Below are 19,286 nucleotides of genomic sequence, written 5' to 3'. Positions count from 1 at the left end.
TACAAAAAAAAAAATTATATTATCATTATAACACTAATTTTTTATTTCTTATTCTATCGTAGATTTTTTGAAGTTCTTTAATCCAGTGAAAACTCTATAACGAATTTGATGGGACCAAGAGATTTCTTACGTTATAGTGTTTTCGTATAAGAGAGGGTATAAAAATTATATAATAGGTTATGAATCAAACCAACCATTATAATGTAATATTTACGTTATGTAAGGTTTTTCATTGTAACGAGTTTTGTTATGAAGTTTTTACTGTATATAAAAATCTATAAAAATGTAATTCGTTTCCATAAATTTAGTTTTGAAATGACATAGTTATGCAAAAGTAATATTTACGTTGTTGTTTTCTGAAATAATAAGTGTCTTTTATGGATCATCTCCGTATACTTTTTATGTTTTGTCATACACTCATACTGATTATTGATCTAACTACTGCATGGATTGAATTTGACATACTATTATTAAGGTGTTTTTTTTTTTTTTTATGTTCTTTGTGAATTCATTAAATTTAATGCTTTTTATGATATTCTTATTTTTGAATTGTTTTGAATGTAAAATTGGCATTGTTTATGTGTTAGCAATCGCGCTGATGTTAGTTTCAGACAATATTGTAAAAAAATAAAATCTATAAGATATGAAACAAGTAAACACTGAATTTGTTGCGCTTATAGGATAATTTTCATGTACTCATATTCAAGTATTTATAATTTGTATACCAATAACTTACAACATTCTACCATCGCTTGCTACAGCACCAACCCTCTAAATTAGGTATTGTATCTGCATTACTTATATTTAGTGATTAGTATCATTAGGTGTTTGAATGATAGAAAACACATGTAGATACAATATCGTGAGTGAGCCTTACCACACAGTATTCACCAGTCTGATAAATTTAAAATATAGTCTACATTTTTAATTCGTAGAATATGTTTCTAGTCCTCTGTAGTAATAAATAAATACATTTATTTTAATGTGCAAATTCAAGATACTTCAAAAATTAATTTAAAAACGTTTGTATAAGATATAATTACATGATAAATGATATTTAAGTAATTAAAAATTTACCAGTTTTCTAAAAGAGTATCTATGTTGTAATTTCTTCAAACAATTTGCTTATATTTATGTTAAATTCCTGAACCATTAAAAATGTTAATGAGAGACTTTTTTCTCATGTAATTTGCAACATTACTTACATTAAACATAAAAATTGTACATTATATATTATAGTAAATAGATTATATATAGAGTATGAATAATAATACAAAAATAAATAAATACAAGAGACATAAACACAAACAATTATTTAAAATAATTGTAATCACTCTCTATCAGTATAAACAATACAATAAGGCTAATTAAATGCGAAACATGTATTAACACATATTAATAAAAAATATTTTAATCATAAAAAGTAAAATTATTTATAAATAATTAGTAACTAAACAATGTTGATATGATCTTTTATAATAATTTTACTAACATTTAATTAAAAATCATGCTTTTAAAAAAATACAAAACCCATTCAATTTATTTTATATTATATACAAATATATTAATCTAAGATTGATATAAATAATATGTATGTTATACGCAATACATATATTTTTAAGATTGTAAAAGTGTTAAAAAAAGTTAAATGTATTTCATTTAACAGTAATATTTAAAATGTATTTTAATACATTATGATTTTTAATTAAAATGAACAGACATAAGTTTAAAAAAAAAGTTGTACATACGATAAGTAAAAAGATACAATACTGAATATAACAGATCAAAAAAATAATTTACAAATCTAATTTTGGCCTATACTGAAGTTTTTAAAGGAGGTTCTCTGAATCGCCATCTTGTTACATATACAAATTTAAGAGTATGATCTTTTCCCAATAATTCATCATTACACAATATATCAATCTAAATAAAACAAATTAAGTATATAAATATTAAATATATTTTAATAAAATATTAATTGAAATCAGTAATTATTACTAACGTCTCTGTATTTATCTGATCCATCAAGTACTTTCACAGCAATGAATTTCTTAAGATGTGTAATAGTGGCCTGAGATGACACTCTTAGGAACTTTTTCTTTAACGATTTCAAGTGAGATGCAACACATTCCAATCCGATATTTACCTTTATGATATAGTTAAAGTTTACAAAATATTATGAGCTATTATTGTTTTTTAGGTAAGCATATGTAAAACAATAGGATATTACTTGTTCATCTGTTCTATGGTAATCAGAATCTGCTGCAGCTTGATCTTGTGCTGTCTTATCATCATCAATTTCAGTACCAGCCGGGACTTCTTTAGGGTATGGTAAACCTCTGATTCTATAGAATTCTCTTTCACGCTTAATTTCATCTAATAGAGAATTATAATAGTTTATTATTTGTAACTATTTAGGTTATTTGTATTAATGTATAGGTACCTAACTGAAGCCCAGGCACTAATTTAAATACAATATCCTGCATTGTACGATCAAAACTTATATACTGCAATGGATGTGATTGGTGTATAACAATTTGACAAGTAGGACAACTGTTGTTTTCTTCTAAATGTTTCACAAGACAGCTTTTGCAAACTAAATAAAAAACAAATGAAACATAATTTTAATGTTTAAAGTATAAATGTTGAATATGAAACGAAGGTACAAACATGTATGTAAGCATTCTGTTACTGTTGTTGCATCCACTAAATATCCTCTACATATTTTACACGTTATATGACAATTAAGAGTTTTTAATTTAATCAGTTTTTCCATTATTTTTCACAAAATCACAAATTTAAAAATCGTTTATTAACAAATTTGAAGTTGGATAAAAAAACTATTAACCATAAGTAATAAATAACAAATATAGTATGATAATTATTAATTATTCACAGTTTTCACTTCTCCGAGATAAAGAGATTTGAGTAATTGAGTTTAATGTTTAACATAATATTATTATTATATATTATCTCATTATCATTTATCCAAGTCAGGAAACTAAAAAAGTGTTGCCAACTCATATTATTAAAAAGAAACTAATTTTACTGATAATTTCATTATCAGTTCTCCCTGTTTATTATTTAAGGGATGATTATATCATTCTTTTCTGTGATTTTATTGTCGATAGTTGATAATAGTCTTAATGGTTGTTCTTTTTGCTAAATAATATTCTTTCGAAAGAAAATTGTAACTTTAAATTTTTTTCTCAAATTTGTGAAAATATGTAAAATAATTTAATGTATAAAACAATAAATATTATGTGATATTTGTGCCTATTTAAAATGTGTAAAACTAAGGTATACGTAATTAAAAAATACTATTGATCGGAATTAATGTAAAGGTAAATTGACAAATACTTTAAATTGATGTACTCACTTGCCTTTATTTTATATATAAGTAATTTTGACCATCACTATTCACTATAAATCAAATTTAAGAGTAAAATTAATCAAAGAAAATTTAATTTTTACTTTTAAATTTTTTAGTTTTGATTAATTCGAACCTACATTAAATTATTTTATTTAGAATTTATTTATTGGGATACTCTTTTGCTATTTAATTTTAGTAAAATTTGAATCATATTTTTTACTGTGTTTTTATATATTAAATGTATTATACTCAATCTATATAATAAATGTATAATAAAAAGTATTTATTAGATACATTAAATTATGGTTGGTTATTACAAATTTACAATTCATTTAAATTCAATTATACTTTTATGTTACCTATACTGGGTTGCATAAAGAATCATTTAATATTTTAATGAATCAAAACTTAGATAATTGTTTTCCTAAAACATGATATAGTGGCTTACAATAGGTCCATTAAATTAAAAAATTTCTAATGCAACTCGGCAAATAAATTCATTAACCAGTCATTAATATAAAAAGCAATAATTCTGATTGTTTTATTTCTGTATTTCACATAAATATGTTTATAATTTTATAGATAAAATATTTATAGTTTTAAGTATCATAATTATAAAATATAGTTTTTTTTACTAACATAACTAAATAATATTATTTACAATTTATACCTATGTTTGGTTTCATAAGTTAAGCAATTCCATTAATTTCATCTATTAAAATTTGATTGCTAGTTATTTTCATAAATTATACTTACAAATTGTATTTATGTTTAAGTGTGTAATGGAAGAAGTTGACATAAATATACCTAAGATCCTTTCATCATTCAATATGGACGCAGATGCAGAAATTGTTTCAAAGTTGGCAAACTTTGATTACAATAGTACAGATGACAATGTAATGGAAATATTACATAGTATAAATGGAATTGGATATGAGATTGAAGAAAATGTTTATTCTTTACCGAGCATGTCTGTAAATAAATTAAATGAGCGAAAAAAACAAATAATTACAAGTCATCATGAACTTGCTCGTAGATATTATGATAGTTTGACATTTTCTAAAAGACTGCAAAAAAAATTAGCTTTATTAAATAACTTATATGATATACTACACATGAAATATTATTCGTCTAAGGTAATATTAAAAATACAATTTTTTTATAATACTTTTCATTTAAACAGATATCATTGTTTTTTCTTTCTATAGGAAGATAAAAGTGTTCAAATATCAATGACACCACAAAATTCTATTGAAGAAACCATAAAGCCAGTAGTAAAATTAACTGGACAACAAGTACTTATACAATTAACTGTGAAAACAGGACTTACAATGTTTTTCACACTGTTAAAACAAAGTTGGGAAAACAAAAATTCAAATGGTTAATTATTAATATAATATTATTATTGTTTTATTGTTAAAATATTAATTATTCTTAATATAATATGTTTATAGACATTAATATGGGTTTAGAAGTTCTTAATACAGCATTAACTCTTATGAGAGAATTAAATCCACTTTCTTTGGGTAGTAAAGCTGAACTGCCTCAACTTGGTTTGGATTGTTTAGATAATGTAATGCATTTTGTAAAAGAATGTTTAAATGCTGATTTTATACAAAATATGAACGGTGATATTATATTTAATAAACTACCATAATTTTTAACTTTTTATAATAATGAAAACTTTTAATTTGTACAGTTAAAGAACAACTTGCAGAATTATCATTATTATTAGCGTATCAGCGAGAATCTCTTATTTATTTACTGGAATGGATTGATATGGCTTTAAATATTAATGATGTTTGTTTGCCATTTGAAAAACTCTATCGAGTTTTGGAAGAAATGTCATCTATATTGACTTTTGCATTTGGATCAGAAGAATTTGAAAGTTATAAATCTAGAAGTTGTATACCACTGAAAGATGTTGCTCTATTATTAATGAAAAAAGTAACTTTTTAGGCTTATTAATAATGTACTTCTTATTAAAAGTTATTTAAAAATAATTTTAGCTTGTTAGTTTTGGAGAAACTTCTGTTGTCCGTACTCCATTAAATCAGAATTCTGCTGAATTACCACAACCTTTAAGTGAAGTATTTATGTGGGGGAGTAATTCTTCAAATCAACATGCTGAAGGAGCAACAGAAGTAACAGATGTTCCAAGACTTGTTAGATCTCTGTCAGATGTACAACAAGTAGAGGCAGGACAATATTGTACATTTATTATAGACACAAAAGGTTGTGTAAGTGCTTGCGGAAAAAATAGTTATGGTCGCTTGGGATTAGGTAACTCATCTAATCAACCCGTTCCTAAACGTATTAACATAAATTGCAAGATTAAACAAGTGTCTTCATCAAAAGGCTGTGATGGTCATTCATTAGCCTTAAGTGATACAGGAGAAGTATATAGTTGGGGAGATGGTAGGTTTGATACAAATAATCTTACATGTATTCAATTTTTATTTAAGTATAAATTTGATGTAGGTGATTATGGAAAATTAGGGCATGGAGATGTAGCTACACACAAAGAACCAAAACTAATCCAAGGGCCGTTTATTGGTAAAGTAATAGAATTAGTAAGTGCTGGTTATAGACATAGTGCTGCAGTTACTAGCGATGGACAACTATACACTTGGGGTGAAGGAGATCACGGTCGATTAGGTATTAAATAAAGAATGTGCATTTTATGATGTCTTATACATATAATATCATATCATTTTTGTAGGGCATGGTGATTGTAACCCTAGGTTTATACCTACACTTGTTAAAAGCTTAAGTGATATGCCAGTTGGTTATGTAGCTTGTGGTTCAACTCATACATTGGCTTGTTCACGTGATGGAAATACCGTTTGGTCTTTTGGTTCTGGAGATAATGGAAAACTTGGTCATGGTAATACATTAAGATTGTATAAGCCACAAAAAATTGAAGGATTGCGACATTACAAAATTAAAAAAGTTGCCGCTGGAATACATTTTTCTGTTGCATTAACTTGTACTGGTGAAGTATGTATAAAAGTCTTATTTCTCTAAAGTTTTTAATAATTAATTAATATAATTTCAAAACATATTAATACTATGATAAAATTAAATTATATTGGTGCTATTGATATAAAATAATATCCATAGTAAATATAATATTTAATATTGTATTATTATTTCATTGAGAATTGAGAATCGACTAATAAGTGAATCTAAGTTAACAATGTAAATAATAAATACATGTTTGAAAAATATGAAAACATGTATAATAAATTGTTGGACCATTTGAAATTGTATTGTTTATGTATTTGTATACAATGATTTAGGTATTTACTTGGGGTCAAGGATCTAATCTTGGATGTGGCTCATCAGAAATTACTCTCTTCTCACCAGCTGTGGTTGAAGATTTAATGCAACAAATCATTATTGATATATCTGTAGGAGATTCTCATTGTTTGGCATTAACAAGGAATTGTGCAGTAAGTAAAATAAACGTATAACCATTAATTATATATCTTGAGAGAATAGATATTGCATGTTGTTTTTTCAATACTTCAGTAGATCATTCTTATAATGAATCCAAATAAGTATATATATTTTTTGAAACAGAAAATATTTTAATTTAATAATATTTATACAATTAAGAAGAAAAATATGATGTTTCTGAATGAATGTAGTGTATATACATTATTAAAAAGTCTATGAAATACAAGTGTAAATGTATAATAAAGTTTTTTTGATTAGGTGTATGCATGGGGTTCTAATGGGAAAGGGCAGTGTGGGCAAGGTCATTCAACAAGTCCTGTAAGTCGTCCTAGCAAAGTTATTAATCTAGAAGGTAAACAAATAAATCAAATTTCTGCTGGAACTTCACATAGTGTTGCTTGGACAACATTACCACCAGACAGGTATACATTTACAATATATGTGTTACAAACAATAAATACTTATTGATTAGATAATAGAAAAATGTTATTTACAAGTAGATTATTCTTAATAAGTAGGAATTTTAGAGCATCTAAGAATATTAAAATTGAGTAAGTGATAATTTTTAAAAACATAGACATGAGAAATTTTTATATTTTTCTAGTTTTTTTTTTAGAAATGTAAAAATTCTTGAAGATTTAATATAAGTTCTACATAAGTTGTTTTTACATTTGCATAAAAATTATAAAAATATATAATAGATATGCACAATTTTTTTTATATTTATTATAAAATATTATATAAATATTTATATATAAACTTTTTTTTTTTTTTTCAAAATTTCAAAAAATTGAAAATAGTTTTGTTGTTAGAATTTTATAATAACTTTTCTTTTTATATCTAAGTTAAAAAATTGAATACAATATTCTTTATAAGTAATTCTTATTGGAACCATACAAACTAAAAAATATGTAACGAAAAATTTTTATACACATTTTAAGTTAAAATTTTGGATAAAATTCCTTATTTAGATGATATCAATATCAATTATTTTGTAATAATTTCAAAATTTTCCACGCTGTATTTTATTATGTAGTTAGATTAGGTTGATTAATTTACCATGGCTGTATTGGTTTTGAGTATACTTTTTTGATTAAGTGTTTTATAATTTAATCAAATTGTTTTTAGATAAAGTAATATAATATAATAATTTTGTTTATAAAAAATGTAAACATCTAGTAACCACTTTATTTAATATCAATTAACATCATTGTAAATCATGGGTTAAATTATAATTATTTTAATGACATTTTTATTTTCATAATTAGGCAAACAAATGTATGGCATAGTCCTTTTTGTATTGATTTACATGAAAGTACATTTAAATGGTTAAGACAGTTCATTGAGAAATATTGCGAACAAATTGAGTCTCATCAATCTACACCAAATGAGTATGCATTTTTTTAATATTACTTTCAGCATATTGTAAATAATTATATCCCACTCATTTTTAAATTGTGTTTTCATATGTTGAAGTAGTATACCTTTAAAATTAAAAATTAAAAAAAACCATTTTAGATCAATTTATTATTTTGACAAAAAGTAATTTTATTTGTATAATTATAAAATACATTTATTAATAGTTGAAAAGAAGGACTGAATGTATTTTTAGAAAAAAATCTTTTTTATTATTTATTTTTATCGCTGAAAATTAATGTTATATATTAATTTTGTATAATTTAATAAGCAAATTATTTTTTATCTAGTATTAATGAAGAAATGTTAATTTTGAGTTTAAATATGCTGAATAATCATTTGTTTTTTGCTCGTGTATCTGGTCACAATTTTTCAAAACTTCTTGGCAATGAAACAAGTCAACTTCGTACACTTCTTTTAAAGTAAATATTAATATTAAATTTGTTACAATATTCAAAACAGTAAAATATAATCAATATTTAATTTAGACTTGTAGATTTGCAAGTAAAAGAAGTAGTAGAAAGAAGTTTAATGGATTGTCTATCTACTGGTGCATCGCTTCTTTTACCTCCATTATCTGGACGGCTAAATATTCTTAAATCTCTTCTTGCACAAGATACAAATTTAACTAGAGGACAGGTAATATTAATGTATATATATATTTATCAATTTTTATAATAATATTTTTTTTTTTTTTTTTAGAAACTGCTTTTAGATGTCACAGTTTCAAGTTTAAATGATAATAGTCATATTAGTTCATTGTTTCGAGTTAACTCAATGGACCTTTATGAAAATCGATATTCATCTATTGAAGAAGTTATGAAGCTGCTGTTAAAACATTTGACAAATAGTACTGTAAGTAAAATATATTAATTTATATTAAGATTTTTGTATATATATACAATAAATAGCTGCAAATTTCAAGGAGTCAAAACGGGTTTGAACAGGGAAAACATATTTTTTTTTTGACTCTTTAATGCACTATAACCAATTACACCTAACACTAACTACAGTACAATAGATTCAGCATAATTATTAATTATTTTATAGATCAAATTCTAGTCTATTAAAATAAATATAAATTAATTAGGCATTATATTTTATATAAGAAAAATGAACTGTTTGTTTTTAACTTACTTATTTAATAATGGTTTTTAAAATGAACTTTGTTTATGTTTTATTCTTCAGGTAACTTTGTTGGAGTCAAATAATTACACTACATTTAAAAAAGGGAACAAATTGGATATAATACTTACTTCCCTTCATAAGTTATTATTATCACATTTATTGGCATATAATATAAAGTCATACCATTTTAGTAATGTAAGTATTTAAAAATTATACATAAACTATTAATGTTTATCTATTGCATGATATTATACTAAGTGTCAAGTGATTCATTTTTCAAACAAAACTCATTATTTAAAAATCTATTAACATTTTTGAAAATATTTGTTACATAATTTTTAGTTGAAATAAAACAAATTTTTTTTAAATATTAATAGTTTTTGTTGTTATAATTTTTAAATGACAATATATATTTTTAATTTCATATTCTAAAACAGAATAATTTTTGGAGTATTTTAATATATAAAAATCAAAAAATCAGCTGAGTAGTTTATAAGTTATTATGACAACATATTTTTAATTTCATATTTTGAAGCCAACTTTTTTCAAAGTATTTTGATACATAAAAATCAAAATTTAAACAAGTAATTTAAAAGTTATAACTTTATAAGTATTTAAAATTTAGCTGAGCATTCTACTACGGAGAGGTATGGGATACATTGCAAAATGTTGGTTCGACTACTTTGCTTACCTAAAATTAAAATACTTATAAAATTATAACTTTTAAATTACTTGTTTAAATTTTGATTTTTATGTATCAAAATACTTTGAAAAAAATTTGGCTTCAAAATATGAAATTAAAAATATATGTTGTCATTCAGAAAGAAAAAAAAAATATTTTTATTTAAAACAATTATTTTCTTTAAACTGAAAATTGTGTAACAAAAATATTTTTAAAACGGTTAATAGATGAAATAATGAGTAATGTTTGATAAGAGAATCACCTTTTATATGAATCCAATTTTTCATGATATGAGCTTCTGTTTAAATCAATTTTTTTTAAATTTTCTTTTTGTTTGAAAATATATTATATTTTTTATAAAGCATGTTAGTGTAGTATTTCATTGTCAGATAACAGTGAGACCTCAATGTATTAATACATTTAAAATTAATTTATGATGAATGTTGTATTATTTTTCAGTCTTGCCTTAGTATGAACCGTCTTTTTGTTAATCATTTGGAAGCATACTTAATGTTTGCTAATAAAATATTTACAATGGCCATTGATTCTTATAAAGATGAACATCATATTTTCTACAATGGTATTAACTTAAATAAATGTATACATTCACTTTAAAGAAAAATATATTTACTAAGTATAAATTTGTATTTCAGCTGTTTTATCTTCATCAATAGTTGGAGAAACAATGATTAATACATTAAATTCATTATCATTTTTACAAAGTGAACACATTCAACCTCTAATAACATCTTTAATAAATACAGTTCAATCACTTCATACATTAAACCAAAAAATGTGTTCAAATGGTATGAATATGGTAATGTGTGTTTTAAATCTAATATTAATTGTTATTAATTATTGATATTTAGATCCTGAAAAGATGAACGAATCTATATGGTTTATTGAACTAGAATCAGCATTTTGTTTATTAATTGGCCAGTTAATAAGCTATGGAATAATAAGTTCACCATTATGCCCATCAGAAATATATAATGAACGTTGGTTAAAAAGTAAATTGTTTTCTTCAGGAATTGAAAAATTAGAAGATAAAAATATATTTGGTAAGAGTACAAAAATATATTTACATTAAATGTTTTCATATTGATCTTATTATTATATATATTAACAAGGTTATTATATAATAGATTCATTTACTGACATTATAATAATAATAACAAAAAAATTGAAAATTGATTTGTTAAAATCTGGTATTGCATAAAAATTAGTTTTAACTAAATATAAAGAAAAGAATTTACTATAAAAAAAAAAAATGCATTTATTAAACTTCACTCGGCTCAATATATAATTCTATTACTCTACTACTTCATAGATTTATTAATAATATTATTGTATAATCTACAGAAAGTAAATAATATTTCTATTGATTTTGTGTATTTCAGATGATATAGAAGACCGATTGAAATGTATTATTATTCAAGGATTCATTGTATTGGAGAATGAACTGCATTTTATACCTTTACCATATTTAAGCTTATTAAAATATATATTGTGTGGTTGTGAACAAAATGAAGATAATGTTGTATTAGCTATCTGCAAGAATTTCAAGGATAAATATGAAAGTTTCTTAAAAGACAATAAATATAATATGATAGCACGTTTAACATTACCATTATTTTACATTACATTGATAAAAATTGATGGTAGACCTCTTAAAGAGTTAGTATATGCTATATATATATATATATATATATATATATATATATATATATATAAATATAAACTATGATCAAAAATAAAACTGTATTTTCATTTTCAGCTTAGTGTTTAATAAGAAACTTATTTCTTTTATTAATGATATATGTATGAAGATGTTTTTTGCTATTGTTAATAATAATACTGAAAAATCTGCTGCATTTTCTGAAAGTAGTGAGTATTTATCAATTTATGAGAAATATATTTATTTTTAATGTTTGGTTTATTATACTTTCTAGGTACCCCAAGTACTGTAATGGATGATTACTTGTGCTTAAATATTTCTAGCAAATGTTGTTTTTTGTTGACTGCAGTTCGTGGAATGCATAGTGATCCATCTTTACCTAATAAACATCTTTTGAAAGAGTATGAGTATTAAATGTTTAAATGATATAATATATATATAACTTTATTTCAATAATATTTATAATTTATTTATAAGACTGTGTGAAAATTATCATCAATTCAAAAATATTATTTATTTTTCTAGTGATTTGACTGCTGCTAATAAATCAGTATTAGAATCAGTTTTAGAGTTTGTTTTTGATTCTAAACAAGGTACCAATCCTTATGCATTAATACAAGCATCAGAAGTAGAAGAAATTAGAGCACATGTATGTAAAGTTATTTAATTTATAAATATTTTGAATAAAAGTATTATACAAAATAAGTAGGATGTATTCAAGTTTCTTTAAAATTTAAAAATAATATAATATAATAAGTATATAAAAATACAATTTAAACTCAAATAGTATAGAAGATTAATTTTCATTTCATTTAAAAAGAAAAAGTGCATAGTGTATTAACACCGTATAAAATTCTTTTGAAAATTGAAACTACTTCTTAATAATCTTTATTACCCTAAATAATTTTAATAATTTTATTATAGTGTATAATATTATAATTTATTTGTCTATTTTTATTATTTTACATTTTTTTATTTTATTTACATAATAGGATAGATTGGCAGCTTTTAATCGCATTACAAAAATGTTGAAAATTATTGATTTTGTACAAGACTCATCCAATCATATTTCATTGAGCCATATGTGTAAGGTAAATATAAAAATGATCTTCTATTTATAATATTTATTAATGTTTATACTAAGTATTTATCAAGGTATAATAATATTTTTTATATTAATTGATAATAGGTATTTGAAGCATTCATTTGTGGTCTTTTGGAGTTGTACCAGTCACAATTCATCGGACATCATATTATTGATCATTATTATTCAGCTATTAATACAGTTCCTAGATCAATTAAAAGACAGATTCAAAATGCTGTTCTTAATATTTACAAACATTTTGAAATATATTTAAGAATGAATGTTGCAACATCAGAATTATTTTCTATTCAAATATGTATACTTTCATTACTCAATATGCATTTTACATCATCAGATTTTGAGTATTTATTGTCAAACAATTTACCTGAAATGTTGGTCAGTACATGTAAGCTACATGTTCCATTTATGTCTACTGATCGATACTCATTAGTAGTAGTAAAAATGACAAGTAATATATTATACATTTTGGCAGTATCAGGATGGTATGTTATTCAAATTAAATCCTGTTTGAATTTATATTTAATTATTTAGTTAATACATTTTTTTTTTAAATTTAGTAATGCAAATTCTAGTTTTGAAAGTATCAGAGCAGTTTTTGTAAATGTACATAATCTTTTAGATATACTAATAAATTCAAGACAATGTTCTATAATGGAACAAACTTTTTCTGAAACTCCAAATAATTTGCTAATTGAAGGGTAAGTAGAGCAATAAGTTTATCATATAAATTATAATTTTATTTAATAAACCTTGTTATTTTAAGGGTAAATTCTCCAGAATCATATCCAGTACAAAGTTATATTTGTGATTTATTATCATTTGTTTTACAATGCACATCATTTTCTCCTTTGTGTATAAGTTCTCACCAATGGACAGAAACTCTTCTGCGCTTAGCTCAATGTTCTAGTACTATGTTTTTAGCAGAACATTTTCGCTGTAAACTTTTAATTTTGAGATTATTACGTCAAATATTGCCCTATTTAAAATCATCCAATAGTGGCCGTAAAAAAGTATGTATTTAGATATTTTATCTTAGATAATGTAATTTTTATTTTATAGTTTTCATTATTTTATAACATTTTGGTGTTTTTTATTTTCTGTAAAAGAACAATTTCTGATAAAGGTTATATTTTTAATTTTTTATATAACTATCAGATCAGCATTTTTGGTTTGTGATTTCAGTAATCAATTATTTAAGTCTGTTAGAAAAAATGTATATTTAGTTGTATGATAAATCCGTGTAAATTGTTATACATACTTATGGTTATTCTTGTGGTTTGAGGAATATATTTATTAAGTGTTTTTTGAGAAATTACTTAAATTAAATTAACTTTCTATATCTTACCTTCTATAATGCAATGTATTGAATATATTATTTTGAGAGTTTTAATTTGTACTATTACCCATAATTATGTACATTTTCAAAAGTAATTTTTCTAATAAAATCTTTTGTCAAAATTCAATTGTACAGATGTATACATTTTTTAAATCATTGATATTTTGAATATATTTGATTTTAGATTGTGAAGACACTTTTTGAACAATTGGGCACTAATATGTGGTTAATTCCACAACAAGTTGAAAATATAACTGCATATTTGAAACAAGAAGACTTAGATAAACAAATGGGTAACATATGTTTAAATGGTGAGAAATTATTTAGTTTGATCTGAATTATAAATTTTTTGTAAATTTAATTTGTATTTTTTTTAGATTCAAATGATAGTATAAGTAATCATAATATTGATATTGGTGAGTTACCATTTTCATTTCATGAAGAAAAGAGTTTCAACTGTATTATCGAAAATGGTCATACAGTTATCCATGCTCATGGTGGAAGAGCTTATGCTCTTGGCTCTACTCCTTTTGAAAGTGGTAATTTTAAAAACTTTAATATTTATTTAAATTGCACAAATCTTATTAAATATTATATTGTATAATATTTTATTATTTACCAACTTTTATAAAAAATAACTATAAAGCAGACTGTCTGTTCGACAGGTTCCTTATTTATTTATTTATTGTATGGCTACTAACTATTACACTCATTTAACAAATCACTACAATTTAATGTCTAATTTGGTTATACAGGTTTCCTATTGTGACACAATATAATTTTCAGATAATCTGTATTGGTAGTAATATAATTTGAGGAGTTTAAAGACTGTATAAATACATATTTAAATTTAGTAATTACTTATATAGAATATAAAATATAACATGATTAAAAGTGACTTAATACCAATAATAAATTGTGAATCTCATAGAGTATAATTGTCTATGTATTATATTCAATGTGTCGTTCATTAATTTTTAGAAAATTATTCTTAGGTAAATTAATTTTATATGATTCAATTGGAGATGGTGTTTCTATTACCAACCTTTTACTTATCAGTCCTCTATACTAGTGATCTTCAACCTTTTTTACTTGCGACCCACTTTTTTGTAAATAATTTTTCGCTACCTATTTTTAAAGCTTTTATGACTCAAAATAGAGTCGCGACCCATTGGTTGAAGACTACTGCCATATACCATATTGACTTTGTAATATTGACTTTGTAGATATGGTATATGGGAAAATATATGGTTTTTTTCTTGTTTACTTCTTCTTCCTGATTAGTATTAGTATTTAGTTGTCTCCTATCTGATTGTTGTATCAAGAATTAAACCTTTATTCTATAATCTATTACTATTATATCTGCCTGCCTGCTTTTTCTGAATTTGATTACATGATACAGATATCTCCTTGGAAATTTTTAGATGATGGCATCTTAAGAGATCAAATTTTATGGTATGAATATTTTTGAAACAGTTCTGACCTTGGCATCCCCTGGGGGAGCATGATGGGCCCTAGAATTTTAAATTTGATTTCCAAAGCATTATCTGTACCTAATTATAATAATTTAATGTAATAATGACAAAACATAATGTTCTATAAATAAAATGTAAGTAAAAAATGTATAAAAAAATCTTCATTTATTTTTTAAATTAATTTTCTTCCCCCCGACCCCAGCTTAGAAAAATGTTTGAGGATACTCATGGCCTTGCACTATGGTTCATAAATGAAAGAAAAACATTGTAAATCATGCATTTATATATCATTATTCCGCATGTACTATTTATTTATTAAATTACATTTTTTTTCTTATTATTTTTATTAATTGTATGCCAAATTGACCTATAAGTTATAGGCTAAAATTATTTTATTTTTATATTAGGTGTCTACCAATGGAAATTTTTTATTTTGAATGAACATAAAGGAAATGAAGGTTCATGCATTGGTATATCAAGATATCCCATTAAAGATCAAAACTATAGAACCACTTCCGATATGTGGCTATATAGAGCTTATAAGTATTTATTCAAATTTTATTTATTTAAATTTGTTTATATAATTGTATTATGGCAGTGTATATTATAATAAATATGTTTTAATTTGTTTGTAGTGGTATTTTATATCATAATGGTCAGCTACCTCTTGCACTTAAAACATTTACTCAAGGTGACTACATTACAGCAACTTTTGATACTGAATCAAGAACTCTTAGTTTTGCTAGAAATAATGATTATCCAGTCATTGCTTTTCAAAACATAGATACCAAAACCAAGCTTTATCCTTGTGTATTATGTTACAGTACTGCTGCTGGACAAAAGGTATAAGCCATATTTATGTGTTTCTATAAAAATCATATTATGAATTAATTTATTATTTCAGATTAAAATAAGCGATTATAGAGCTGAGCGAAATAAAAACACTGAACTTTTTGCTGGTGAACCTTATTTAGCACCCATGTTTACTTGTATTACTGAAAATTATATTTCAATAATACGAATATTGCATAACACTGATCAGTGGTTAATTGAGGTAATTATTTGTTATTGATTGATAAAATTAGTTAATTTATAATCTAAGTATCAGATTACCATCATTACTCATTCTGATCTTAATTTTATTGCTTTAAAAGTTTAATAAGTATTTATAAACAGAGGCGGAACTTAGATTTTTTACTATTTTTTTTAACTTAGAATGCTTGGGGAAAATATTAAAATTATGTCCAAACATAGACCAAGACTGAAATATCCTTCCCTAAAATTGTTTTTTAATAATTGGAATTCAAATTACAAAAATACTACATACTTATTGATTTTTAAACACATAATAGTGTTAACTAACAAAGTTAAAAATATCAAGCTAGTTCTTTCTCATAGAATCGTATTACCTACATTTGTTACAATAATCAAACTAAATAAAAGTTATTCTGATTTTTACACAGCTATTTACTAATTATTAAAATTAGTAATAACAAACTTATTTAATTAAAAAAAAAATGTTTACATAGAAACCTGATATTTAAAAATGCACGATAGTTGTACAGTATACACAGTACACACTTAAAAAAAATGTATATGTACCAAAATAATATTATTTTTATATTTTTTATTCTATTATGAAATTTGGAATTTAATATAAAATATAGAGTATTATAGTTTAGACTAGGCCCCTTATCAGTTGTGGGCCCGTGGTGGTTGCCCACCTTGCTTACCTGGTATTTACGTCACTGAGCATCAATACATGCCTAATTTCACTCAGAATCTTAATTATTATAGTATATACCAGTATACGTATACTCAAACGAATCTAATCATAATCTAACTAGAATGATGTCTAGATTGATGACCAAAATGGCAAATCTTGAATTTTATTACAAAAATACGACAACGTAATACAATGACCATGACAAAATAAAATAATAATTTATTTTGTTATGACAACGCAAAGTATTAAATAATATAAACCACATTAATTTTGTACTATCATCGATTACAAAATATATTTTTAATTATATTTATATTTATTATTCTTAATATATATGTTCTTTTTATTCGTCTGTTTCTGTATGTAATATGCACTGTCATCTGTCGATCGTAAACGTACGCCGACCGCGCAGCTACGCGCCCTAATAATAATTAATAATAGAATAACCATTAAATTATTTTATACTGTGTATGGTTTTATTTCTTGTTTTTCATTCCTTTAGAAGTGGTCATCACCAAATTTTAAACAAATTATGTGAAATAAAAATAGTTTTTTAACTTCTAACATCAAAAATTATATAAAGGCCTACAAAAAAATTACGCCCACTAAAATTGTACGCCCGTTGCCTGGGGATCAATCTTTGGCTTTACCCCCCTAGTTCCGCCACTGTTTATAAATAATTATTAAATTGATATTTGATTTGTTATAATAATTTAAAAATTCAAACTAAAATCATGTCATAAAGTTATTTATTAACTAATTTATATAATTTAATAGGTGAATGAGTGTCTCTTAGAACAACTTTCATTTTTAAAAGGAGTTTTACCTGAAGTACGTTTCAAAGAAAGACTATTAGACATATCTGGATCTATTCAAAAAGAACCAATTTGTGAGCATATTGGAGAGGTTGATTTAAATTTATTATGTGAAAAAGTATGGCCTGCGTTAGCAGTAATTGGAGGCCTTGATCGTGGTCTAAGAGTAGATGGAAAATGTTTTGATTTAGATCAAAAATCATTTGGTACCATAATGGGAACTCTAAAAAAGGGTTTTACTACAGCAAAAGTAATGCGGGAAGACAAAAATGACACTGTCAGGTTGTGAAAATTGTTTAATTTACATTTTAAGATAATATACATTATTATGCATACTTAATATAAGTATACATTGTTATTATAAAATATTAAATATTAAATACTGTACCCATGGACATATAAAACTAAATAGATGACTGCTTATTACATTTCCATAGGAACGTTGAAGTTGTGAGCCAATATGCAAATAGAGCAATGGTAACAAATTACCTTGATAGATAAGATACTTGTAGATAAATGTTAGATATTTTATATTTATTATTATTTTATTGTAAACATTGACCTAATGGCATTTGGCTGCGACTTCTTATAATATTGAGTAGTCAGCTCTCTAGTTATTGTATGTTTATGACTGTACCTTACTTTACCCTAAATACATGTATTGATATGTGTGTAGTTTATATTGTAAAGTATATATTTTTTTATATTTTATAGTGATGTGTTATTTCAATCGTTATTACCATGTAATAATATTAAATTTAATCCTGCACGATTGGAACATATTCCAGCATTATTATTGTATTCAATTGGGCGGTTGAGTGGCATCACAAATGAAGTATTACCATTGTACAAAATTCTATAAATTTTCAGACTAAATAAAAAAATTTAATTTTAGTTGGTGTCTCAAAATAATTCTCAAACTTATAAAACATCTGATAAATTTCATGAAGAAAATGCTATTAAATCATTGGATTTATTCTCTAGTCAAATGGTTATGAATATTATGGATCAATTATCAGAAATAAATACTACACCATCTTCAAGTAATACAAAAGATTTAGGAGTAAACACAACAACTAAGTATGTATTA

The 19,286-nt window shown here is 24.0% G+C and overlaps 2 protein-coding genes across 3 annotated transcripts in view; one reads left to right on the top strand and one right to left on the bottom strand.

The window, feature by feature from the left end:
• Positions 1-1,395: 1,395 nt before the first annotated feature.
• Positions 1,396-2,919, bottom strand: LOC132930058 (polycomb group RING finger protein 3). Its single transcript, XM_060995712.1, has 5 exons — positions 2,671-2,919; positions 2,444-2,596; positions 2,231-2,376; positions 2,003-2,146; positions 1,396-1,923 (listed from the first exon to the last, which is right to left on the bottom strand). The coding sequence occupies exons 1-5, from the start codon at positions 2,774-2,776 to the stop codon at positions 1,816-1,818; spliced, it is 657 nt and encodes a 218-aa protein (XP_060851695.1). The 5' UTR covers positions 2,777-2,919; the 3' UTR covers positions 1,396-1,815.
• Positions 2,920-3,124: 205 nt separating this feature from the next.
• Positions 3,125-19,286, top strand: part of LOC132930559 (probable E3 ubiquitin-protein ligase HERC1) — a 31,476-nt gene continuing 15,314 nt past the window's right edge. For both annotated transcript variants that reach the window (XM_060996494.1, XM_060996492.1), the window contains exons 1-34: positions 3,125-3,344; positions 4,150-4,509; positions 4,582-4,753; positions 4,828-5,001; positions 5,073-5,320; positions 5,383-5,791; positions 5,855-6,031; positions 6,096-6,373; positions 6,676-6,828; positions 7,094-7,257; positions 8,104-8,226; positions 8,542-8,673; positions 8,740-8,890; positions 8,954-9,106; positions 9,440-9,574; positions 10,521-10,641; positions 10,715-10,867; positions 10,931-11,122; positions 11,462-11,738; positions 11,839-11,948; positions 12,014-12,140; positions 12,265-12,388; positions 12,732-12,830; positions 12,929-13,326; positions 13,402-13,542; positions 13,608-13,854; positions 14,365-14,491; positions 14,558-14,719; positions 16,063-16,198; positions 16,291-16,498; positions 16,560-16,709; positions 18,159-18,478; positions 18,911-19,031; positions 19,092-19,276. In XM_060996494.1, the coding sequence (XP_060852477.1) occupies positions 4,156-4,509; positions 4,582-4,753; positions 4,828-5,001; positions 5,073-5,320; positions 5,383-5,791; positions 5,855-6,031; positions 6,096-6,373; positions 6,676-6,828; positions 7,094-7,257; positions 8,104-8,226; positions 8,542-8,673; positions 8,740-8,890; positions 8,954-9,106; positions 9,440-9,574; positions 10,521-10,641; positions 10,715-10,867; positions 10,931-11,122; positions 11,462-11,738; positions 11,839-11,948; positions 12,014-12,140; positions 12,265-12,388; positions 12,732-12,830; positions 12,929-13,326; positions 13,402-13,542; positions 13,608-13,854; positions 14,365-14,491; positions 14,558-14,719; positions 16,063-16,198; positions 16,291-16,498; positions 16,560-16,709; positions 18,159-18,478; positions 18,911-19,031; positions 19,092-19,276 (6,221 nt within the window). In that variant the 5' untranslated portion in view covers positions 3,125-3,344; positions 4,150-4,155. The remainder of the gene's footprint in view (positions 3,345-4,149; positions 4,510-4,581; positions 4,754-4,827; positions 5,002-5,072; positions 5,321-5,382; positions 5,792-5,854; positions 6,032-6,095; positions 6,374-6,675; positions 6,829-7,093; positions 7,258-8,103; positions 8,227-8,541; positions 8,674-8,739; positions 8,891-8,953; positions 9,107-9,439; positions 9,575-10,520; positions 10,642-10,714; positions 10,868-10,930; positions 11,123-11,461; positions 11,739-11,838; positions 11,949-12,013; positions 12,141-12,264; positions 12,389-12,731; positions 12,831-12,928; positions 13,327-13,401; positions 13,543-13,607; positions 13,855-14,364; positions 14,492-14,557; positions 14,720-16,062; positions 16,199-16,290; positions 16,499-16,559; positions 16,710-18,158; positions 18,479-18,910; positions 19,032-19,091; positions 19,277-19,286) is intronic.

This window comes from Rhopalosiphum padi, chromosome 4, assembly GCF_020882245.1.
Source record: "Rhopalosiphum padi isolate XX-2018 chromosome 4, ASM2088224v1, whole genome shotgun sequence".
Classification (NCBI taxonomy): domain Eukaryota; kingdom Metazoa; phylum Arthropoda; class Insecta; order Hemiptera; family Aphididae; genus Rhopalosiphum; species Rhopalosiphum padi.
The sequence above is the reverse complement of the archived record's forward strand: the minus strand, read 5'-3'. Positions and strand labels throughout refer to the sequence as shown.